General features: G+C 38.8%; 1 protein-coding gene across 7 annotated transcripts in view; it reads right to left on the reverse strand.

Annotated features, from left to right (window-relative positions):
- LOC123877246 (IQ motif and SEC7 domain-containing protein 2) overlaps nucleotides 1-26946 on the reverse strand; it is a 212255-nt gene that overhangs the window by 10639 nt on the left and 174670 nt on the right. For 3 of the 7 annotated variants that reach the window (XM_045923800.1, XM_045923803.1, XM_045923802.1), the window contains exons 3-11: nucleotides 13111-13289; nucleotides 10309-10471; nucleotides 8164-8253; nucleotides 6734-6951; nucleotides 3703-3823; nucleotides 3221-3350; nucleotides 1452-1548; nucleotides 621-771; nucleotides 1-148 (exon numbers count right to left, since the gene is read on the reverse strand). In XM_045923800.1, the coding sequence (XP_045779756.1) occupies nucleotides 1-148; nucleotides 621-771; nucleotides 1452-1548; nucleotides 3221-3350; nucleotides 3703-3823; nucleotides 6734-6951; nucleotides 8164-8253; nucleotides 10309-10471; nucleotides 13111-13289 (1297 nt within the window). The remainder of the gene's footprint in view (nucleotides 149-620; nucleotides 772-1451; nucleotides 1549-3220; nucleotides 3351-3702; nucleotides 3824-6733; nucleotides 6952-8163; nucleotides 8254-10308; nucleotides 10472-13110; nucleotides 13290-26946) is intronic. The other 4 variants (XM_045923801.1, XM_045923804.1, XM_045923806.1 and 1 more) reach the window with 3 other exon arrangements.

Below are 26946 nucleotides of genomic sequence, written 5' to 3' on the forward strand. Positions count from 1 at the left end.
CGGTGCCCTCGGCTGGTACGGCTGATGGTAGTGGTGCCGGTGTTCTTGACTCGAGGACGAGGAAGAGGACTGCACGGAGGACATCGACCCTCCACGCACTACCGCGCCGCCGCACTCCGCACGCCGCAGCGATACGGGGCTCTCCGCACTGTGGAAAATTGGGGACCAGTTAATATTTCAACCTCCTATATCTAAGTATTTACTTAATAAAATATTATAAAGCTCAGTATTTCGCTGCAAGTCAGACATTAATCCTACGTTGTTAATCCTGGGCTTAGGTCTCTTAACTGATTTAAAGCTCTATTGTTAAAACCATACTAAGGAGCACACTTGAATGTAATAAATAAATAACACTGCTGGTGCCCTTCAGCACTTCAGGAGGAAATCACCTACCGTTGGCAGCATGTATCACCGCTACATATCAATGCAATATGAGATCTAAGGTTACTATAATACATGCATACTTGAGTGTAATAATGCTGGTTTACTTCGGCGCTTCGGGTGGAAATCGTCTCGCGGCTTGTATGGCTGCGAGCTGTTACTTTGTCGCGCGGTAGGTGACATTGATATACTTAAATGAATTAATATGAGCTTTAAAGCAAGAGCAATAAGGTGCATACTTGAGTGTAATGCTGCTGGTCCGTTTCGGTACTTCGGGGGGAAATCGTCTTGCGTTAGCCGCTTGTATGGCTGCAAGTTGCTGTTGCTGTCGCGCGGTGGGTGACGATAGTGGTTTACCTCCTGATGATAGCAGGTTTCCGTATACGGGTCCTGTAAAAAAGGACTATTATAAACTAGGACTAGGGAAAGATAAGTTAATGTATACCTAGATACATTTGATCGTCTAGACTCTAGACAAGCTCGCCTCATCTGTCAACACAAGATGTCCACCAAAACATTTCAAATAAGTAATGTATGGACTTTTTGAAGGAACTTAACAAAAAACCAATCGCAAATATTCATGACTAGCCGATGCCCGCGACTTCGCCCGCGTGGATTTAGGTTTTTCGAAATCCCGTGGGAACTCTTTGATTTTTCGGGATAAAAAGTAGCCTATGTGCTAATCCAGGGTATAATCTATCTCCATTTTAAATTTCAACCCAATCCGTCCAGTCCAGTAGTTTTTGCGTGAAAGAGTAACAAACATACACATACACACACACACACACACACACCACACACACACACACACACACACACACACACACACATACGAACTTTCTCCTTTATAATATTAGTGTGATTGCTCTATGGCTTAAAGTTCCATCCAACCATGTACGCGTCGGCTGCTGTGCATAACCCCATCATACAAGGTCTTCCACCTTCCCCACTTCCCACCAGTTTCTTGAGGTCATAAATCAAGCGATTATGGCTGTTGGTATTCTAATAGTACCACAGATAGTACACTTTTGTACAGCAACTGATACGTTAACTTAGTATGTTGAATATACCTGTATTGTTTAACAACTGGTGGTTGTGTAGAGATTCATTATGAGACGAAGATGTGGATATGTTGGTCACCGATCCACTCACTGAACAGCTGCATACCTGGAAAGAGAAAGATTTTTTATGATGTTTTAGAATGTACAGGTAAAGCCCTTTCATATGATACCTAGACCTAGTATTAGAGTTTCTAGGTATAAGAACCTTTCGATTGAATATTAAATACTTTAAGTATGTTCAGGAAAAGAGTCTTAAATATCAAGGTTGTGTACACGTTGTGCAAATATCCTTACTTATTATCCTTATTTATTAATAATATCCTTATTTATTATTATAAATGCGAAAGTATGTCTGTCTGTCTATCTAAAATATATAAAAAATAATAATAATAAATATAAAAAATATATAAGTACACACATCATTTTTCATGTTTCCATTACCGCGCCACTTTTGAATTCTCGTCACTCTAGTAATAAACGCAAAATTACTATTTTTAAAAACTCTCTTCAACAACTTATCTGTTTTATAATCCATTTTCATATTTAATTGCTTAAAAAATTATCTCACGAAACGTTTAATGACAAAACGGTGTCGCGTTTTACTGATAACAATCGCTACGTACGTGTATCGTGTTGATATAAGTATGATATTAAAATCCAAATATAAACAGGGAAAAATCACACTTACGCCTACACGTTAGGGCCTGTTTTAGTGTGCACTTATTGTGTTGTTGCTCAAACTATGGAAGGAATTTGATAAATTGTGCTCACAAATATTTGCACTTGTTATTAGAAAAACAAATCGCGGTATAGAGTAGCGGGTTTTTTTTTTTGAAGTTAAGTAAAACATACCTAATACAATACAATCCATGTAAGTAATATATGATTCGAAAACAAAATGTGCTGTAAAATTACTGTCAATTTTCGCCCAATTATTCGAACGAGCATAGCTACAAAAGCATTGAAAATTCCTTCCTCCTTCCTTTTTTCCTTACAGAAACACACTCTAGATTATTTATGCACTAGTCGGGTTAGTATGAGATTTTAAATATCACCAACGTTAATAGAATTCGTCAGAGCAAAATTGGCCAAAATGTCTTGATGATTTTGATTTCCCAAGTTTACCGCTTGGAGCGCCGCGCCGTGGCCGCGCTGGCTGTAGATGTACGTACGGATGATATGAACTTTAGGGTGCGTTTCTACTGAAGCCGAGCGGAGAGGAATCGTGTTCAATAGACCAATCAGGTTATTATTAGATGACGTGATAATTTTATTGCGTCACCTCTCAATAACCTGATTGGTTGAAAACACATGTCTCCGCTCCATTCCTCTTTAGTGGAAACGCACCTTAAAACCAGGTCTTCAACCTTCTTCAAGTCGGTCTTTGCAAGGATCATCACAGAACACGATCTTATGCCACTTGTCTGCAGCGGTTCCTAAGGACTCGGCTAAGATCGTTAACTCACCTATTTCGTCCTATTAAGATTCGTCTACCAACGCTGCGATTTTTGGTGCGACCAAAGCTGCCGAGTGCCCATTGCTATTGCCCATCTTCGCAATTCGTTCTACCAATAGGACTAACAAGACTACTCTTCCGCGATCTGTGTTTCCTACCAATTACAATCCGGGTATCTTTAAAACAAGAGTGAATAGGCATCTTCTAGGTGAACGCGTCCAATCTTAGGCCACATCATCACTTTCCATCAGGTGTGATTGTGGTCAAGCGCATCCCTATAGTATATAATAATAAAAGTCAGGGCTCAGGAGTATACACTTACCCCACTATCAGTGTCGCCCCTGTGGTGCGGGGGTATTTCTGAAGCGATCATGTGCAATTGGTGAGCGGATTGCTGAACTCGAGCCACCATGGCTTCCACCTCGCTTTGGGGGTCACAAGGCATGTGGTTACTGAAAAACAAGAAATAAACTTTATTTATGCATTTTCATTAGCTTTTCAATCTTTTCATTCAAGGTCGAATTCGATTTCTCAACCAAACCAAGAAAAAACCGGCCAAGTGCGAGTCAGACTCACGCACTGAGGGTTCCGTACTCGGGTATTTTTTCCGGTCAATGGGAAGTACCCTATAGGTTTCTTGACAGACACGACGGACAGACAGACAACAAAGTGATCCTATAAGGGTTCCGTTTTTCCTTTTGAGGTACGGAACCTTAAAAACTAGTAGACATTTTTTCTATTAGAAATTGTAAGGGGCTGCTCTTGTCTTTAAGCAAAGAAGGATCTAAATAAATGAATAGTTACCTCATATCAATATCATGTCGTTCCCGTAACGACATGGATCTCATGGGCCTCGTAAGAGCGAGCACTTTCTCCGCGCTGCCCGGACTCTTCTGTAGCAACGTGTTGGCGTAAATGTCGTTACCTGAAAAATAACAATTAAATATATATAAAAGCCACAATATCCACGATTATTATCCCTATCCATTCTATCACACTAATATTATAAAGGCGAAAGTTTGTGTGTGTGTGTGTGTGTGTGTGTGTGTGTGTGTGTGTGTGTGTGTGTGTGTGTGTGTGTGTGTGTGTGTGTGTGTGTGTGTGTGTGTGTGTGTGTGTGTGTGTGTGTGTGTGTGTGTGTGTGTGTGTGTGTGTGTGTGTGTGTGTGTGTGTGTGTGTGTGTGTGTGTGTGTGTGTGTGTGTGTGTGTGTGTGTGTGTGTGTGTGTGTGTGTGTGTGTGTGTGTGTGTGTGTGTGTGTGTTTGTTACTCCTTCACGCAAAAACTACTGGACGGGTTTGGCTGAAATTTGGAATGGAGATAGATAATATCCTGGATTAGCACATAGGCTGCTTTTTATCCCGGAAAATCAAAGAGTTCCCACGGGATTTCAAAAATCCTAAATCCACGCGGGCGAAGTCGCGGGCATCGGCTAGTTATAAATACGAAAGTGGATCTGTCTGCCTAACCCCTCTTCACAGTCTATCCGTTTAAGCGATTTTGATGAATTTTCGTATAGATTTAATTTAATTTTTGTCCCGGAAAATTAAACATATCGCACGGGATTTAAAAAGTCTAAATGCGTCAAGCCGTGTGCGTTAGCTAGTCTATAAAAAATCTTCCATATCTAAAACATAAAAAAGAAGAATATAAAAGAGACACTGAGTGATATCATCGTACAGCCAAAGTGAACTAGAGTGAGGGAACTCTCGGGAGTTGATCCTGAATCGATGATATATTTTTTTAAATATTAACCATGCTAATCATGGCTAATACTCCCCTTTCCCCTCCAATTAAGCGTAAAGCTTGTGCCAGGAGTGGGTACGACAATAGCGCAACGGGTGGGGTTTGAACCGCCGACTTTTCGGGATTCAGTCCGCTCCTCAACCGTTGAGCTATCGAGGCTATATTAGGCTATGGGTGACGTGAAATCAAAGATAAATAGGCGATTCATAGGCTATCTAGCGTCATATCTAGGAACATTTGACGCCCGCCATTGACGTCGTAGCCTCGACGTTTAGTTACAAGTTCTTTAACTGCCATTAACTGTGGTAGGTACAGCTCAAACCATCGCCCTGGGTCTAGAAATTTGAGTTAGAGATTTTGCAAGTAGGTTTTCTTTATAACATAGACCCCCCCTAAAGGCATAAAGTTAAGTCGTAAGTTTTATCTCAACAGTAATCCGATCTTTTTAGTGACCTAACTAGATAAAGTATTGGGAGAATTTATGTATGTTCCTCGTAGTCTAGACGTACACATCCAAACACATTTATTACTGTGATACAGATAACAAAATGGCGTTGTTACATAATTCTGTAACTTCTCCGGGACAAGGCTGTTGTCTTTGATCTATAAAGCAAGATATTCCTACTAAGTACTAATAAGAAACTGTGTTTGTTTGTTGGTTTTAATCATGCTGAGACGGGGCAACGGTTCGACCTTGCACCTTAGGATTTCCTAATCGAAAATCAATATTACTTAACATAATGCTGATGTAATTAATTTCCAAGTTTTGATAGAGTACACCTAAGTCTATCACACTAATATTATAAAGGCGAAAGTTTGTGTGTGTGTGTGTGTGTGTGTGTGTGTGTGTGTGTGTGTGTGTGTGCGTGCGTGCGTGCGTGCGTGCGTGCGTGCGTGCGTGCGTGCGTGCGTGCGTGCGTGCGTGCGTGCGTGCGTGCGTGCGTGCGTGCGTGCGTGCGTGCGTGCGTGCGTGCGTGCGTGCGTGCGTGCGTGCGTGCGTGCGTGCGTGCGTGTGTGTCTGTGTCTGTGTGTCTGTGTGTCTGTGTGTCTGTGTGTCTGTGTGTCTGTGTGTGTGTGTGTGTGTGTGTGTGTGTGTGTGTGTGTGTGTGTGTGTGTGTGTGTATGTGTGTATGTGTGTGTGTGTGTGTGTGTGTGTGTGTGTGTGTGTGTGTGTGTGTGTGTGAGTGTGGGTGTGTGAGTGTGTGTGGGATTTCAAAAAACCTAAAAAATCCACGCGGGCGAAGTCGCGGGCATCGGCTAGTTATTTATAACTCAGCTTTATTCAAGGGTTTACAGCAAATTTCGCGTCTCACGAAGGCAGAGAGAGTCTAATATTGAAATTATAATTAAGACGTCGCGCCTAAGCCTAAGGCATTAGTGATGCAAGCCTATGCATAATAATTTATGATATCACACTTTCAAGGTTGTTATTGTTTGATGTGTCACAGATTATGGAGTGGGCTAATAATTAATACTCAATAAGTCCTAAATTTTCTTCAATTTGATCAAAGAGATACGTCGACAGGCCGGTGTTCCGGTAGTAGTAATAAATAAATAAAATAAAAGTTAGGGGTGTGCTAATAGGTTGTCGTGATCCGTCTTATCATCTGTGATAGCCTTGTGGTTAGACCATCCGCCTCCTGATCGGAGATCGGCGGTTCGTTCCCGGGTACGCACTTCTAACTTTTCGGAGTTATGTGCATTTTAAGTAAATAAGCACTTGCTTTAACGATGAAGGAAAACATCGTGAAGAAACCTGCATGCCTGAGAGTTCTCCATAATGTTCTCAAAGGTGTTTAAAGTCTTCCAATCACACAAAAGCACTTGGCCAGCTTGGCAGACTACGGTCTAAACCCTTCTCACTCTGAGCACTTGGCCAAAACCTTTGTCACTATGAGAGAAAACCCGCGCTCTGAAGTGGGCCGGCGATGGGTTGATCTGATGTATGTATATACTTTATTGCACTACAAAACACTAATGACAGGTAACAAAAAAGGAAATTTTAAATGTAGGTACAGAAGGCGATCTTATCGCATGATGATGATGATGTGATTAAGTCTTATCACAGAACTATCATATAACTGCGCTTACCATTAACTAGGAGATGATCAGCACCATCCTGATGCCTCCTCGCAGTGGAGTCAGCCGCTTTCGCCATGGCAGTAATAGCACTAAACTTCTTCAGGAGCTGTCGCCTCCTGAACGCCCTCTGTATGGTGACGGCGGCCCTCCTCGCTCTAAGACCGCCGTATCGCCTCTCCAAGATCTCTACTTGTTTGTCTAACAAGTCCTGAGACATTTCATAACGACTGAAAGAAAGCAAATGTAAAAATTAGTACAGAAATACATGAAGATTTATAACCCATGCATTTTGGTGGATTTGAAAATCTAAATCTTGGTCAGGTGATGAAGAAGGTCATAAAACAAAAAATGGTGTGGAATAAAATGAAATAAAACCAAGAATTTAAATTTTGATTATTTAGTGGTTCTTAGAGTTTGCAAGGTGTTGAAATATATAAAAGAATATAGGAATCTTGCTTTAATTTATTTATAATCGTTTAATGATTGTAAATATATTGTTGATCATGTTTTATTAAAAACAATTTAAGTAATATGCTATCCGAAATAATAGTAGAGACAAATAAAATAGCGATCAAATACAAGAGACAATCACTTTAAAGATTTAGATCAGTAACTGTATTGATATCAAATCTTGATAAAAATCAATAATATTATGTTGCATTACTTTATTTACACAGTAAACAATGAACTAGTGTGAATGAACAGCTAAAGAGCATACTAATTAAACATTAGACGAATTTTATTCTAGGAAGAACGATTTAGCTATGATTTATCTAAATATAAATATAGTATACAATGTTTGAAAAACAATTGCTAATAGTTTTATGTGAAGATGTGAAGATATGATTTATTCCGCAAAGTGGCCTCAATAACAGTGAATACTTTGATAGATATTATAGAAATTAGATGTCAATAAATTAGAAATTAAATTGGTGTAACAGTGACAATATAGTTAGAAAAGATTGATTATATCCATGCCAGTTCAAACCTGATAAATTGATAACCCAGAAGATTAGAATATTGACGCAAATGATATTTATAATTAAGTATAAGAGTGATATATATCATTTATCAGATAGTTTCATTATTTTGTTGATTATGTTATGTGTATAGATAGATAGGTAAGCAATTAGTAAGATTTTATCATCATTCATGCTACATATTGTTTTTGATGAAGAATTAAGTTTTATGAGGGTCGATAATAACAGTTCAAAATTCAAGTATGGCTTTATCACATGCGTTTTACGGGTTAGATTCAGATTAACTAAAGAGTTTCTGAAATCGGGTACAAAATTCAAGGCAGGACGAAAAGTGAGATCGGTGATTTTGTTACAAGCTTCATTCGTTGGCAAAGTGAAATAGTTACGCATACAAGTTGCGGGAACAGTATTATATGGAATTTTAGGTTAGCGAATACGCATTCCTGGTTTGGGACATACCCTCGCGTCAATTTGCCACGTTTTTGTGGCAAAGTAGGGTCTTTTTGAGTCATTCCGGTCGTGCCAATGATTCCCGCATCTGTGCCTCGCCTACGGAAGATTTAATACATGTAAACTAATATATAAACCAGAGAAAGATATATTGTTTGACTAGAATTATTGAAGGAAGGACCTGACCACCATTTCCATGCGTGTTTAAGAGCGCTAACACGCTGGGACGCCTTGGCGACGTCGCTGGTTACTTATCCAAACAATTCATATTGAAATATGTGACTTGGCTACGGTCTGTTGACGTCGCCAATTTGGAAGCGTAGCCACGACCGACCGGCTTTCTACGCGGAGATTGGATACTCTGGCGACGTTTTGGCGACATATAGTCAACTCGCCAGTGTTTAGTAGTACTGGCGAGTAGTTAGATGTACGAGTAAACCACGCCTCGCTCATTCAGTGGCCAACTGATCGCCAGGACGGCCGCCCGTATATTTGTGTTAGCTACTGTTATGTTGTTGTGCTACTTATTTGGTAGCCAGAGATACCCATCGCTACTTAGCTAGCGATGTCACCATGGGGCGTCCCAGTGTATAAGATCTCTAAATTATAGAGCATGTACATATTAAACTTCACAGACTGAATAAATCTCAATAAGAACTGTCTCTCCTTAACAACCCAAGACACGAGAACTCCGCTAATAAATAATGTGTCACAAATTATAATCTTGTTTGCATGATTTATTGTACTTTTGTTCAAAGTTTCTTTAGCATTACTTAGAAAGTTACTAGATCTTAAAGCTTAATGCACATTGCGGGAGATGCGTCTTTTGTAACAATGTCTAGTACACTGAGGCTGACATCTACCTATAGAGCGCACTTAAACTTTGCTTAGACATAAGACACAGTTAAAACGAGACAGCGTTATACCGCTGGCATAAATCTGTCTCGTTTTAACTGAAACTTAAGTCTAAGCAAAGTCAAAGTGCGGTCTATAGATGTCAACCTGAATCTTATCTCCATTATTTAATTTACTTAAACATTAGTGTGGAACACATTCTTCAAATCAAAAATAATACGATCGCGTGTATTTGCGTCTCTTTTTAAGCTTGTTTCACTCACATTGTATGTTGAAGGAGATAAAGTTCAGTTTACTTCGTAACGTTTTGGACAAGAAGTGTCATTTGCCGCAATGTGCTTTGACCCTGAATGAATACAATATTCAAAATAATATCCGAGCATAGCCACTTTACGTAACGTGTATAATTAACTGTGAAAACTTTCTAATTCATAGCTTGACAAAAAAGCTGCACAAAAAGTGTTTGCAATTGAATAGGCGGCTATCCAATTTACACTTAGCGATAATTTTGCATTTTTGGTTTCGGACAAAATATCCTTAAGAAACGTATAATGCTGATATATATCTTTATTTTAATGTTCTTATGATTTTTTAAGAACGAAGGTAAACTTTTTTTCCATATTTCTTCGTAATACATCCCTTCCATGTAAAATCATGAAGAGCGTTGTAGCCGCTTGGATTTATCGTAACGCAGAAATCAGATAAATCTGGTATTATTATCACCAATTTTTTTTACTTTTCATCATCAACAATTCAACGACTGGAAAGTTTTCTTTTCTTCGTTTCTCGAAACAAAGAGTAGTTGTAGGTAGGTATGAACTGGAACAGATCCCAATGGAGTACGTAAAAATATACCACCTGTTAGGACATCGCCAGAGAGTGTACAAAATTCCTCAAACCTGTGTGAACATCAAACCCTCATTCCACATTCATGATTTTCATACCAGTCGGTATAAACACCAGTCCAAAGTCTGTGGTTTAGTTCTACAACGAACATTGGTTGCATAACTTATAATGTTTTCTTACCTGTTGGTATGAATGGCCACCTCGAAGTATGTCGATTCGCTCGACGATCATGGCAAGTTAGCAGTGACGTCCAGCCCGAAATTTACCGACGTTTTCGACGCTGACCAGCATGATTAGTCAGTGTGGTTTAGTGCTAAAAGTAGCATAGTTATGTACCTTATACCGTTTTCTTACCTGTTGGTATGAAGGCCCAGCCCGAAGTGCGTGGGTCGTGGATGCTCGACGAGCACGAGTTGGAGTAATTAAGTGGTAAAAAGAACAAAAGTTACATACCTAATAATGTTTTCATACCTGTTGGTATGAACGGCCATCCCGAAGCCCTCGGGCGGAGCGGCGATGTAGAGCGGGGGCGCCGGCTCCGCTGAGCCCGCGCACAGCGCCGCGCCCGTCGACGCGTTCGACGCTGACGAGCATGACGAGTTGGAGTGGTTTAGTGCTGGAACCAAGTAAATTTTCTCTTATAAAGTAAAAACTCAGATATGTATAACGCAAACCAATAGGGGTATTGTTTGAAGATATTTTTTTTTTTTTAATTTTTAGGAGCACACACACACATTAGAATTTCTTCTAGAACTTTGTCCATTCCAAAATTGTGTTAGTCTTGTTCGACGAGAATTACTGTATCGATGTATAAATTTTGGTGTAGACTTAAATACGTGTTTGCAATGCTTATAGTAATCCAAAATTAAAAGAAGGGGCTTTAGAAAGGTTTTTCTTATGGTGACCGCCAAACTTCGTTTCGAAGGGGGCACGCGATGATGATGATGATGAATGATCAAAAAAATGCTAATCATTAGTGTAGATGTGGCTTTACAACTAATTTTATAAATGTATCGTTCCTGGTTGTGTTTTAACTAATCATTTACAGTAAAAAAAGTCGCGTACAAACTTGATGCGTACCTAAGTAACTACTCGTACTTAATAAACATTCAAGGCTAAGTAAAGAACACAAAAAAACGTGAACGATAAGCGTTCAATGCGGTAATTAAAATTAACATTAAACACCAACTGATACGACGGAATTGTTTAAAACGAACAACTTATTTGTAATTCTCCCGCTTGCAGAAACTTCGTCAGCGATTTTAGGTATTATTCTGCGGTATTTTGTAAGAGCTTACTTTGAAGTCTCGTTATGGGGGGGTACGGAATTTACAACTCCCGAATTACAAATTTTATTGAATATATTAAAATTGTGTTTGATACACAATTGTCAGACAGAGTAAAATACGAATTAAGAGAAACGAACATCTCAGCTTATCTTTTTTTAGAAATCTTTATTGCACACACATCACTCTCCATATTATCACTACCCATATAATTATTAATGCGAAAATGTGTTTGTCTGTTGTTTTTTTTGGTTTGTCTTTCAATCACGTTGCAACAGAGCAATGGATCGACCTAGTTTTTTGCAAGAGTGACATAGGCTACTTTTATCCCGGAAAATCAAAAAGTTCCCATGAGATTTTTTAAAAACCTAAATCGATGCGGACGAGGTCGCGGGCAAACTATGTGATGCAACATAAAACTTTGACGCCAAGTGCAACCGGTCAGCCTTGTACAATATTGCGTGTATTTCCTGTCTCACAAGATAGGAATTGACCAGTAAAATAGTTATAATCTCGATATGACGACGCGATAAAACTTTTTCGTCGAAAATCCCGCCTACTTTGATCGAAGGGGAGATAAGAAGAAAGTAAAGGGTCATTGAGCATCTGTCGATTATTGTAACTTGCAAAATGCTAGTAAAGATGTGCCTATAAAATTAGCAGATGTTAAACTCAAATCAGGTTTAAAGCCCTAGGACACACGGTACTTTTAACATCGGTGATCAGCAACTTTGTGACTACATCGATGCAGCATCGTTGAAATCGCAGGTTTTAGGGATTGTCTCTTTTTAATATTTTTTTATCCAGATACAAGTCAGCCCTTGCCTGCAATCTCACCTGGTGGTAAGTGATGATGCAGTCTAAGATACAAGCGGGCTAACCTGAAAGGGGTATGGCAGTTTTTGCTAAACGCATACCCATTTGGTTTCTACACGGCATCGTACTGGAACGATTTCGATGTTTCGATGCTGCATCACGTTTTCACGACTTTCTGCGTTCGATAGCTGTACTGAAATCGCTGGATTGGAGCGTTTGGACACTGCATCGAGTTGATTGCTGCGACTGGAGGTTGCAGTATGTTTGTAAAGTAAAACGTTCAAAGGCAGCATCAAGTTCCCGAAAAGCGACTTAATCGCCGATTGCTGATGCTAAAAGCATCGTATCTGCTAGAGCCTTAAAGTAAATGGGGTTATTACAAATTCTGACCCCATACTACAATGTTGCAGAGGTCTAAAGTTTGCGATACGACCCGCAAAGCGCGTGATTAGGGTGTGGAATTCCCTTCCGGCATTTGTGCTCCCATTTATGTTTTAGGTATCTTCAAAATGCGATTAAACAGGCATTCTCTAACCAGGCAAACGCTTACCATTTATGAGATTCATTGTATAAGTAGTTAACTAAGGTACTTCTTCGTTCTAGTGCGTCCGTAATTCGTGTATTAACATAACCTGGGACATTTTTGACAGACACACCAGAGGCGACTAACTTTTTACATAGAATTTGAAAAGAAGATAAGGTAACTAGGTTGACCTTCAAGGAGAATCTACACCGGATTCTCTCAGAAGGCAAAGTCATGTTTACGTCTCTCCAAGCTATGGTCTATAAACTGCGCTGATTTATTATTTTATCCTCCATGTACTTCCAGTCTACTTTAGCGTAGTCGCGTTGGCTGCTGACATCTGCTGTTGGCATGAAGTGGGATAACTTAATTTTTTTTCAATGGTTTGAAAATTTGTACTTTTTTAATTTATAAACTAGCGCTCGGCTGCAATTAGACCTGCTGACGTTGCAGCCTAAAATTTAGCACTCTTGTCTAGAAGATGCCTATTTACTCTTAAATTGAAGGTACCCAATACCCTCTCTTATTCCTATCTTATTTACTACTTGATGCTGGAAGGGTGTTCTATATTCTAGCGGTTCGAATTAGAAACGAGGAGGCAAATCGCTTCGTACAAGTCCGTGTACTCACCAGGCAAAGGTCTGTGCACAGCGGTGACGTATCGGTTGCCGTCCATGTAGCCCCGGTCAGGCTCCGCGTTGTGACCATGGTGTCCGCTGTGGATGCTGTGCTGATGAGAGTAGAAGCCGTCCGGTGGATGCAGCGCGCCGCCCCCGCCGCCCTCCTCCTCGTCCACCTTCTGGGAGAAGCTGAGGACAAAGGAAAAGAACGTTTAGCATATTGAACCATCTACAAATGATTATGATTATGAATTATGATAAAGATTTTGAGCATGTTAAGTGGCTAGTTCTGAATTCGCGGTAGCGTAAGTGCGTACGGCCACACACTGCAATGAGCCATTTAGCAACACTCTTAAATAGCTCAAGTGCTGACAAAGCTTTAGAGCCTCAATAGCTCAACGGTTGAGGAGCGGACTGATTCCGAAAGGTCGGCGGTTCAAACCCTTTGCACTAATGTCGTACCTACTCCTAGCACAAGCTTAACGCTTAATTGGAGGGTAATATTCTCCATATTAGTCATGAAATATCATGACTAGTATTCTTTAAAAAAAGGTGGTAGCTTCGCATTACAAATGGTACGGGCTACCAAGTAGATACGCCACCGAATATCAGCGTAGGACGATTTCAGGCATTATAGAACAAGCCGCATACAGAAAATTTCTCAATACTGAAACACCAGAAAAATGCTGATGACTTCATCAGTGCTGAGCAGTTTTTAAAAGTTAGGTTGCCATCTCAAGTTGTCGCACACTATAGGTAGTAAGACCGTTGATCGATTTATTTGATAGAAATTTTCGAGAGTTTTCCATACATTTATCAACACCTATAAACTATTATTATGGAGCTAGGTACAATACGGTGACTCATGATAGTAGATAATATTATGAGGTGTTCGGGTGTTTCCATGGAGATATTCATGGTTGAATGCCTACCAACTGATGGTATTGGCATAGTTAAATATGCACGGAAATTATGTTTAAATTATAATATTTTCCTTTGTTAACCGCAATCTGCATCATCACATGATTAGGCAGTGATTGTCATTAACCGATACCTATCAAATCCAATCGTGGTTAAAACTCAACTTGACCCCAAAAAGTGAATTAGCCTCTTTTAATTTGACAGCTACTTAAATATATATTGACATGTTTTTTTTGTGAATTGAGTATTCGAAAAGAGCAACCGCCGAGTTTCTCGCTAGATTTTCTCGGGAGGAAAGGCTTTCCAAACCAGTGGTAGATTTTTGTGACGATTCAAAAGCACTTGTAATAGCTTATTTGAAGGAAAAATCTTTCTATTTCTTTTTATTTGACATTTTTCCTATACAGCAAATGCCAAAAACATAAGCAAAAAACAAAACAAAATTTTTAAGGTGCCTTTAACATTTTAACTGCGTAAAATGCCTTATTACAGTTATATCTCACTAACATTTTACTTTTTAAATAGGTTAAAGATAGAACTGGGCTTTCATGAAAATTACGATCTAACTGTGACCTCATTATGACTGTTTATTTGAAAGACGGGAAGAAAGAGACTGAGCTCAGTAACCACCCACCCACGAATAAGCGGTGCGGCGAGCGGGGCGACGGGCGGAAATTCCCTATTTAGAGATACATAATGAAGGATAATGAAAGGGTTGTAAGGACTCTTTATTCTGTTATATCGTATAAAATTAAATTGACATAAACAGGTACTTTAAAACTGTTTGTTTTGAAGTTGCATTTACAGTTTACACGATATGTGCCAGTGAGAACTGGATGGTAAGTAAAATCAATGCTACTTGTCCACACTTTATCTCCGGTCTCCTTTTGCAACAAGCCGCACGGATGGCAACAAGTTGCATGTGTAAATTCACCTGGCTGCCAGAGTTTCGACGTCCATCGCGTTGCAAAGGCAAGCGACCTAGTGCGGCGGCCGGCGGCGCAGCGTCGCGATTAATTGTGCGAGTAGAGCAGTGTGCGGACGCACAGTAATGAAAAGTTCGTGGGCAGGCCCTTACTAGCCAGTTAGTCCGTTTGTAGGTTAGGTCAACGAGCTTTCAAACATTACTTGCTTTAAGTATTTAAGTTTCGCATAATATCTTTAGCGTAATATGATATCTTCTAGAAATATCTTTGGGTTAAATAGATATTGCTTATTTTATTTTATTTTTTATATCGACGGAAGGTTTCCGACTGATATGATCCTTACAATAATGAAAATTCGACTAGTTAGAATTAAAAATTGTCTACTTAAGCCCTCAATTGGTTTCGGTTAGTTTGCTAACTCCAAAGAAGTGATAAGAATTATTATCATGTTGTTAAAGTAAAACTAGAAAGCTACTAAAGTAACATCGCAATTAAAGTTTCCATTGTGAAAAATCGACCCAAATAACCGGTTTTTTACAGGTGTATGACCTGTTATCACAATCACCCACTTACTTACACAGCAAAGATAACAAATTTTCACCCAATTCACCTACGTCAATACTCGTATGTAGGTATACTATAGAATATGTTAAAACAACTCTTACTTCACCTTGCTTTTAGGATCGGCCCTAAGCACTTGGAAAAGAAAGTTTAGCACATTTTAAATATGTACTAGCAGATATCCAGCGTGTGGTACTTCGCAAAAAAAACACTCTGAAGTGAAACCCATCTTCGCTTTATTACCTTTCTAATGAAAGCGGTTTGGCGCACACACGCCCGCCGTAAAATGGATCCGCAAAAAGCCCGCCAAAGCGAAGCCAAGATGGATCAGCTAGTCTAAAATACATTGTTTCCTGCTTACACCGCGAAATGTTTATACTCATAATCTCGTAGCCTGGGAACGTTATCATTTTGGGATGACCTATTTACCGCACGGCGTTACCCGGCGGTTTCAGTTACCTTGCGTAAATATTTCCACTATCTTGTGTTTGCACAGCGAGGAAAAATACGGGTGATGTCGTAACTTCAGATCTTATCCAGTATAGTGGAGATATGTTTATCCCTCCAGATGTTATGTTCTCCTGGTTTATTATGTCTGCAAATACGGTGAAATCAGTGAAATCGGGCACTGTCATCATAATTTGAGAGGCTTTATGGGTTCCGTATAAGGCCGCCAAAGTGTGCTTTTGTAAGCTTCCGGTGACCGTCTGTCTGTCTGTCAGAGGATTATATCTCATGAACCGTAATAGATAGAGAGTTGAAATTTTCACGGAGTATCCCCTATATATTGCCTCTAAAACAAAAATTAATAAAAAATAAATAAATAAAAAATAACCATGAAATATTTTCCTCAATTTACCTATTATTATTTAATTAATTATTTAATTATTTTCACCGTTAAAGCAAATTTTGCTTTAACGGTGAAGGAAAATATATAACGGGGAAGGAACGGTGATACCATTTAATGGTATTTATATTTAATTGATTAAAAAACACATAACTCCAAAGAGATTATAATCGCTTAGGTACACTGTGCTAGTAACAAGCCACGTTTAAACTCTTCCCAAAAGAATCTTAGCCAATCTAGAATAAGTCATTTCCAAGAAAAGTCATTAAAAGTTGCAAAGAAACTTTTACGTATCAAAGCAACTTAGATAACCGCCCACAATTCCTTGATAGAGAAACTAGTTTCATCACTGTAGAAAATGTTTTGAACTTTTAAATCAAAGGTAAGTCAGAATTCTCTTGAAATGCCAAAGATAGGTTGGCTTTGATAGTCAGAATGCCACACGAAAACCCATCTCAGCCACTCAGCTCTGTTTGAAAGATTTAGGTGCACACCGGTAGAGTCAAGTGGAGCGGAGACGCGCGCAGTTTTTTTGAAAACAGCTCAAACTAACCTTTATCAACTTTGGTATAAAGACGGTCATTAGAGTCTCCTCTGTGTTTTGTTTTCAGTATACTAATTTCAACTATGTTGGCAAAGTCCGTAATGAGGAAATCCGTAAGAGAACCAAAGGAACCGACATACTCAACGAATTAATAAGCTGAAGTGGGCAGGCCATGTCTGTCGCTGAACCAATGGCCACTGAGGCAGATGGTTCTGGAGTGGAGTAAGAACAGTGTGGGAGAACCTCCAATCTGCAGGACTGACGACCTTGAGAAGATAGTAGGTTGGGGAGGAAGGCGGAGAACCGTGTGTGGAATACCTATGTCCAGCAGTGGATACAAACAGGCTGATTACTGCTACCAATTTCAACCATATGTCTCGGTACATAAAGCTGGGTTTAAGTTGTTGTCAATACTTGGCTCTATTCCACTCCGTATGCGCTGGCCCTTAGGAATGTAGACCCGAATAATTTCGTACTTAGATTCCAACAAACATGCCGGAATTCGCCGCTATTTCTTTGTAAAATCCACTTGTACTTATCTACTTCAAATAAAAGCAAGAAAATTCTAGAATTTTTAAAATGTGACGCTTTTCAAATTCCAAGTAGGTATTAAGCTAAGATTTATTCAAATCGAGTTTGCAAGCTCCATTGAATTTTGAATAGTCAAAGAACTGAATGAATCCAGCTCTGATTCTTAACGTTAATTTCTACAAATTAAAGCCGGGAAGAAAAGAGCTAACAGAATACAGATCAGGATAATTTCATTTCTATTATATCTTTGGCATACCTACCTACGACGGATAAACCTCTTTACTTCTCCATCTTTCCAAATATTAGAACCACCAAAACCATCCAACCATCTCTCGAAAGATGTCCACAAAGGTCGGACTTACATACTTCACTTGCTAATAGCCTCGGATTATATTCGGACAAAATGGATCAGCTTAACAGTAAAGAACCAAGCTTGTCCATGTAGTAGGAATTTGAAGAGTAACTGACATATCCCAAAGGGTTAAAAAGCTGAAGTGCAGGGCACATAGGCCGTGTGGAAATCCGCCAATGTGCCATGTATGACGACGATTTGAAGAGAACGAAATAGGAATTTTCAAAATTATCACCAAGTCTCTTTCTCCCTATTTAGGGCTCTTATTACAGGTGAAGTTGGAAGCGGACTAAATTGGAAGGTGTACGGCAGTTTTTAACCCCAGACCCAAAAAGAGGGGTGTATAACACCCCTTAGTTGACGTGTGTATCTGTGATCTGTCTATGGCATCGTAGCTCCTAAACTAATGAACCGATTTTAATTTAGTTTGTTTTTGTTTGAAAGGTGACTTGACCGAGAGTGTTCTTAGCTATAATCCAAGAAAATCGGTTCAGCCGTTTGAAAGTTATCAGCTCTTTTCTAGTTACTGTAACCTTCACTTGTCGGGGGTGTTATAAATTTTTTATTTACACTTGTTAATTAAATCAGTTGCCCCTCCCAAATCAGTTACTATAGACATACTTTTACAATTGCTTTTGAAGTAATTTTGGGTCTTGACTCACGAAATAATTTCATGTTGGCGTACAAACATTGCAAAAGTAAAATAAAATAAACATTTTTTTATTATTTAAAAAGAGCAGGTTTCACATCAGGTGAAATAATTAACAGTCGATAATTAAGAGAGCTAATAAAGTAGAAGAAAATTATCAGTTAACAGTACTTTATAATATTATTCCCCGCGGCATCGCGAGTGTCTGTCGGAGCGTAATGAAATTACTGTTACATCGACTATATACTTAGGTACTACAAGTACATAAAGTTCGCTTTGACCAAATGTCATGCGAGTGAAGCCAGGCATCCATTACACGATAGATTCTGCATATTAGCCAATAATTCAATAATTTAATTATTCAATAATTGAATTATTGACTGCCTATCAACTAATTATTCAATTAAAAATTAAATTACGATAAAACAGCTAAAGTGTCGACGATCACAATCACCTCTAATTGGCCGACACTCGCTCACTATAATTGGTTACAATTTAAATGCATTGTTGCCACAAGAATACCTTTGACCCTTTGACTTGATAAATTCAGCCAATCACAACAATTGCGATTGTAATTGATTGATGTAGGTATTCCGGTATCGACCTGCTGATAATAATTAACAGTTACCTATTCAGACACAATTTACGCAGAAGCTCATTAACATCGACTTCGCCATCTTGTTAGTTAGGAGGCTGGTAAAACTAAGCATAAATCACAGCCCTAATAAACCACTAAATATAAACTATAGGTAATTCACTTCAAAGGTCCAATGCACTCAGCATAATAAGCCCGAATATGGAATGTAATTATTCTATTCATTCATTCAATTCAGTTAGCAACGCGGAACGACGCGTGGTTCCTTGACAATGGCCACGCGCGGTCAAGCGTGAATCACAAGCGTAGCTTTTTATTAGCAAGGAGTGATAAACTGTACTACAATACCAATAGATTGCAGGCATTTCTAAGCTACATAATCCGGTAAGACAATGGTTAATGTTCTATCAGGATATGCAAGGCATTTTTAGATAAATAGTTCATAACAATATCAGTTGATAAATGTGTTAATGTTTGTGGGGTCCTAAGATGCTCGAATGGAGACCTCGGAACAGCAAACACAGCGTTAACAGACCCCCACTAGATAGATAGACGACATGAAACGAATCACAGAGAACTGGCGCTGACTTTGGACGGTGCAAACTCGTTGCACGTGGAACTCCCTACATAGTCTATCCAATGACCACGAATTTATTATAACTTGATAGCACATTTGTAGATCACACTATATAACACTAATATCACACTAATAATATTATAAAGGCGAAAGTTTGTATGTGTATGTGTGTGTGTGTGTGTGTGTGTGTGTATGTTTGTTACTCCTTCACGCAAAAACCACTGGACGGATTTGGCTGAAATTCAGAATGGAGATAGATAATATCCTGGATTAGCACATAGGCTACTTTTTATCCCGGAAAATCAAAGAGTTCCCACGGGATTTAGGAAAACCTAAATCCACGCGGGCGAAGTCGCGGGCATCGGCTAGTTTTATATAAAAAATAGCGGGTAAACGAGCAAGCGGGTCACCTGATGTTAAGTGATTACCGCCGCCCATGAACATTTGCAGCACCAGTGGAGCCGCCGATGCGTTGCCAACCTTTCAGGAATTTGTTGGTCCGCCCCTTGAATAACCCTATGTTGTAAATTACTAATATTGATAAATAATTCGGCATATTCATCATCATCTCGATCTATCGCCACCCACTACTAAGCACGTGTCTGCTCTTAGAAGAGTAAATGAACAGACATAAGTATAGGTAGTTAATTTAAGCAAAAAGATACAGGTTGCACTAATATACCTATTCATTCCATCAAATCATCTCCATAGTTTTTTTCACCAAACATTACAATACTAGATGATGCCTGAGACGTCATCCGCGTGGATTTAGGTTTTTGAAATCCCGTGGGAACTCTGATTTTCTTGGACAAAAAGTCTATGTCCTTCAAATTTAAAAACCTAGTTCAAAGTTCCTTTTTTGGTGGTAAATTTCATCATAATTGGTTAAACTGTTGGGCCGTGAAAAGCTAGCAGACAGACAGACACACTTTCGCATTTAAATAATATTACTATGGAAGTAAGTATGGATTTAAAGAAAGTTTCGAAACTATTTTGCGAGGAAGAAGGAAAGACATCACATAGTAAATTATTATAAACAAACGATCATCTAATATCGGGAACAGTTTAAATTATAGTGTTCATCGGTTTTCACTGACTTTCTACAATAACTTCGTGACTATCCGTTGACGTTCTCAACGCTAAGTAAGAGTACACGATTCTGTGATTTCTAGCGGGCCTTTGTAAATATATCGCTTAGTGCTCATTTAGTTTAGTCCTCTCAACAAATGTTTGTTTAGTGTTTAGACTAAGGAGATCCTTTATTTTATTTATAATTATTTATTTGAACATCTTCATCCATACTAATATTATAAATGCGAAAGTGTGTCTGTCTGTCTGTCTGCTACGTTTTCACGGCCCAACCGCTGAACCGATTTTAATGAAATTTGGTACAGACTTGGGATACATCCCGGGGAAGGACATAGGCTACTTTTTATCCCGGAAAATCAAAGAGTTCCCACGTGATTAAAAAAATCAAAATCCACGCGGGCGAAGCCGCGGGCATCCCCTAGTTGCTTATAACTACGACAAATAATTAAATACAGAATAGACTTAAAAACAAAGGGTGATCTCTCTTCCAGGCAACCCATAGAGCTACTTAAGAACTTATAAAACTACAAGACGGGGAGTCGCAATGCAACTATACAATTTAATACACAGGTATACATAAACATACACTCTAATAGGTACATACTATAACATATTATGTATATAATATACCGGGACCGGGAGTGCGTTCCACAGTGAGGCTTTTATTATAAACTAGAGGATGCCCGCGACTTCGTCCGCGTGGATTTAGGTTTTTGAAGATCAGGTGGGAACTGTTTGGTTTTCCGGGATAAAAAATTTTTCTATGTCAATAACATGGACGCAAGCTACCTCGGTACCAAATTTCATATAAATCGGTTGAGCGGACGGTCTTTAGGAATCCCGTGGAAACTCTCTGATTTTCCAGGATAAAAAGTAGCCTATGTCCGTCCTCGGGATATAAGCTAACTCTGTACAAACGTCAGAATCGGTTAAACTGTTGGGCCGTGAAAAGGTAGCTGACAGACAGACAGACAGACACACTTTTGGCATTTATAATATTAGTACAGATGATTGCGAGTAGCTATGCGTATTGCATTTGGTCATTTTAAGCTTAAAATCGCAAGAGGAGCGCAGGACGCGATCACGTTCAAAGTAACTAAGAATCTTAAACTAATCTTTAAGAGCCTTTATGAACGTGGTAGATAAAACTAATAGACTAACTTTTGACTTGATCAATTGATCATGATATTATAACAGCCAGACATCCAATCTCACCGAATATTGTTTAAAGCATTCATTGCCATAACTTAAATCACTTCTTTTGACTGTTAAAAACAGGTTAGAGCTGCATAAAGTTCGCAAGAAGTAACATTGCTTTTAAGACATCCCAATATGTCAGAGTCCAGCTTAAATCCAACAAGAACAAGTAACAAAGTTCAACTTTATTGCACGCCAAACGCGTTACCCTGTCAAATGAATCCGCTTACTTGTCGAACTTTATCCATATAAGTTCTACTCAAAGACCAAGACGCGCTTATCCTATAGCTTAGTGAATATCTACGTTGCAAGCAATTTCAGAGCTAAATTGATCTACGATTTACTGCATACTCTGTAGATGTTTGACTTTAAGAGGGCTCTCTCCGTCACTCGTTTCATACAATCGTAGTTCCAATTTCATTTGAATATTAAGCAACCAAAGTCCATGAAATTTTGCAGACATATTCTAGAAACTAATATCTATGTCTGTGGTTTTCCAGATTTCTGTTAAAATATTCGGTTCCAAAGTTACGTGGTCTTAAAAATTAACATACAAATCTTTGAGCCCCTGTAATTTTAAAACTACATATTTTTAGAAAAATCTAAAACACCACAGACACAGATATTAGTTTCTAGAATAAGTGTGCAAAATTTCATGGACTTTGGTTGCTTAATATTCAAATGAAACTGGAACTACGATTGTATGAAACGAGTGGAAACGAGTGACGGAGAGAGCCCTGTTAATCAAAATGTAGAACTATGAGGCTAGAAAGTCCAACTTTCGAGACACCAACTAAATCGCTCCCGATCGGCCCGTGATATTCACTTGGGGGCCATGCCCGAAAATCAGCGCTGCAGTCGACCGACTGCAGCAATAAGCTGAGGCAGCGCCCCGTTCGGCCAACATAGACATTAAGCTAGTATTAAGAAGTGGGTGCCTGGGTCTTGGGGGACCAGGGAGCATGGACACTGGTCGGCTCCTTGGTTCTCCAGGGACTACGACACCCTACCTGTCTGTATTTGTAAATTTGGCTGAATAAAAGGTTTTTATTATTATTATTATTATTAAATATCATAGAGCTATTTTATTTTACTGTTTCTGCAACTGTGCTATACAAAATGATCTTATCTGATGATAATTTAAGGCTTCACATTTGTCCTGAATATATAGAAGTAGATCGTGTCATAACGTCACGTCATAACTTTAAAATGCGTAAAAAATGACCTTTAACGCGCCATTTTTAACCCCCGACCCAAAAAGAAGGGTGTTATAAGTTTGCCGTGTGTATATGTGTATCTGTCTGTGGCATCGTAGCTCCTAAACCAATGAACCGATTTTAATTAAGTTTTTTTTAGTTTGAAAGGTGGCTTGATCGAGAGTGTTCTTAGCTATAATCCAAGAAAATCGGTTCAGCCGTTTGTTAAGTTATCAGCTCTTTTCTAGTTACTGTAACCTTCACTTGTCGGGGGTGTTATAAATTTTTAATTTACACTTGTAAAGGTGAGTCGTACTTTTGTCACGACAGTTGACACCTAGAGTTAAAGGTCATTTTGAATGGACTATACATGAATAGAGAACCGTATAAGTAATATACGGTGCCATCAAGTGTAAATTAAAAATTTATAACACCCCCGACGATCCAAAGTATCTGAGTTTTCCAAAACATCATTTTCAAATAAACAATTATGTATTTAGGCAACGTCCATCTTGACAGCTTGACATTTGTCAATTGACATAATATTATGAACCTAACGGTTATGTAACCTTCTTTTCTACAAGAAAACTAGAAAAGAGCTGATATAACTCTTAAACGGCTGAACCAATTTTTTTGGATTATAGCTAAGAACACTGTCGATCAAGCCACCTTTCAAACAAAAAAAACTAAATTAAAATCGGTTCATTCGTTTAGGCGCTACGATGCCACAGACAGATACACAGATACACAGATACACAGACACACAGATACACACGTCAAACTTATAACACCCCTCTTTTTGGGTCGGGGGTTAAAAATATTATTCAAAATTGTCATTGAAAAACCGTGCCTTTATGAAACAACAATTAATTTTGATCATAAACCCCCCAATTATCTGCTACCCCTCTCGCTTGTGTTGGAGCGCCGCCAACAACGCTTCAATGTGCCCCTAAATGAAAAACTCAATGTTACAATTAAATTACTTAACACTGCAGTGTTTTTAATTCTGTTGTACTGTCAACCCAAATTGAACATGCACACAATCATGAAGATACAGAAGGCTATGAGACATTTGACATTGACTTAAATCGAATTATGTACCTAACTCTTTATTGGTAACTAGCCGATGCCCGCGACTTCGCCCGCGTGGATTTAGGTTTTTCGAAATCCCGTGGGAACACTTTGATTTTCCAGGATAAAATGTAGCCTATGTGCTAATCCAGGATATTATCTTCAGCCAAATTCGTCCTGTAGTTTTTGCGTGAAGGAGTAACAAACACACACACACACACATACAAACTTTCGCCTTAATAATATTAGTGTGATATAATACCAGTGTGATAGTGTGACTAACGTTATTAAACGAAAATAATACTCATAATTAATATTATGTACTAGATGATTTGGGTGGATAAATGAATGAATATATATACTTTTACTGTACACCACAAAATTAATACAGACAAAACACATACAATGCAATACAAAAATATAGGCAGTTACAATTGGCGGCCTTATCGCTACCTAGCGATCCATTCCAGGCAAGCAATATGGTGCAAAGGACATAGCTATAGATATTAGAGGTAACTGCAGTTACAATTTATATTGCGAATTCGGTACTTTCAACAAGCCCTTAGACTTAGAGTATATATAAGTACGGGTTTCCGCAAGAGAAATAACAAACCCAGCTTATTCATTTATACGCTGGTTTCCCGTCTCCGTTGGAGCGGCGCCAGAACAAAGCCTCAGTGTGGCCTAAATGGGAAAATTCGAAGTGTATGTTCCAATTAAACTGCGCTGTAGTGTTTTTCAACTTTGTTGTTCTAACGACCCCTCGTCAGCTGAACTGATATTGACAAAATTTTTCATACAGCTTGCGCCTTATAGACGCATAAACATAGGATACTTTTCATCGCTGCTTTATGATTGAGGAAATATAAAACGGATTTTAACTAAGTTAGTAAGATAATGAATGGAATGCTATTTTTTTTTGTGGAATATGCCACGCAAAATGAGCAGACGGTGACAAGTTTGTTAGTCACTCAATAGATGGGCTCCTCAAATTAGCAGCCGACGAAAGCAGTTACACAAAAATAGGTTGTTATTAACGTCTTTATTCCGTTGGAAATATTCCAAAATTCTACTGAATAAAAAGCAAATCACAATATAAAATCTCATGCAACTTTTATGAAAAAAACATCGTGCATTTACCATATTCAACATATTCCTACGGTAACGTGAACCTTTAAAAACTGGTCAAGTGCGAGTCGGACTCGCAGACGAAGGGTTCCGTACCATCGTACAAGATATTTTTAACCCCCGACCCAAAAAGAGGGGTGTTATAAGTTTGACGTGTGTATCTGTGTATCTGTCTGTGGCATTGTAGCTCCTAAACTAATGAGCCGATTTTAATTTAGTTTTTTTTTTGTTTGAAAGGTGGCTTGATCGAGAGTGTTCTTAGCTATAATCCAAGAAAATAGATTCAGCCGTTTGAAAGTTATCAGCTCTTTTCTAGTTACTGTAAGCTTAACTTGTCGGGGGAGTGTTAAATTTTTAATTTACACTTGTAATATTTTTATGTGCAACACAGCAAATTAATTACAACAGGGTCATCTATATGTGATTTGATAAATTATTTTTTTCGTGAACATACTTTAATTTTGTGTGATATAACCACAAATTCACGGTTTTCGGATTTATTCCTTTATTTGTGCTGTAAGACCCACCTACATACCTGATTTTAGGTCTACGAGAGTATCCTATAGGTGTTCTTGACAGACACGACAGACGGACAGACAGACAACAAAGTGATCCTATAAGGATTCCGGTTTTTCTTTCGAGGTACGGAACCCTGAAAACGGATATTATTCAGGTTTCCTGCGGCGTATTTCAATTAAAAAGATTTTAGGTCACGCCGGGAGGATTCATTAAAATGCAGCTACACTAAAAATATGGTTTAAAATACGACTTCCATTCCGTGCGCGAATACATTTCATAATAATGACCCCTATATTTTTTATTGATGCCAAGTTTTTACTTTATAGTGACTAAATATAAGTGACTTTATAGCAAGTTAAATGGTGGCTAAAGATGAGCATAGAATCATCCAAATCCGGACAAGGTGCGAGTATGACACATAAATGCAATGGATTTCTTTGGGTACATTTACTAGAATTTGATACGTTTTCTGGTACTATTTTGGATAATGACTGCAGATGGCTATCCTGATTTTAACACCAGAGGAATTGTTCATTTTATCTTTTAAGCGGTTTGTTAACCCCCGACTCAAAAAGAGGGGTGTTATAAGTTTGACGTGTGTATCTGTGTATCTGTCTGTGTCATCGGAGCTCTTAAACCAATGAACCGATTTTAATTTAATTTTTTTGTTTGAAAGTTGGCTTGATCGAGAGTGTTCTTAGCTATAATCCAAGAAAATCGGTCCAGCCGTTTGAAAGTTATCAGCTCTTTTCTAGTTACTGTAACCTTCACTTGTCGGGGCTGCTATAAATTTTTAATTTACACTTGTCTAGTCTACAAGACAAGTGGCACAAGCAAATTGAAAACTTTTCGGGGTTAAGTTCCTCCAACTTTCTTCACAAAGTTCATAAAATTGTCAGGCTATTTAGCTCACTTGCCCGAGCTTTGGCCGAGTATCGCGAGTGCAGTTTATTTGTCAAATGGAGCGAGACATCCCCTCCATTGTCGGTGGGGGGGACTGGGCCTCTATTCAGTTGCACCGACTTGATTAATACGGCTGAATGCGCCCGGCGCGGCGCAGGAACGACCCAGTTTTGAGGAAAAATAGTTGGTTATTAAAGTGGGCAGCGGTGTAAGGGCTTGGATAAACAAAGCGCGATAACT

This window comes from Maniola jurtina, chromosome 23, assembly GCF_905333055.1.
Source record: "Maniola jurtina chromosome 23, ilManJurt1.1, whole genome shotgun sequence".
In the NCBI taxonomy this organism is placed as follows: domain Eukaryota; kingdom Metazoa; phylum Arthropoda; class Insecta; order Lepidoptera; family Nymphalidae; genus Maniola; species Maniola jurtina.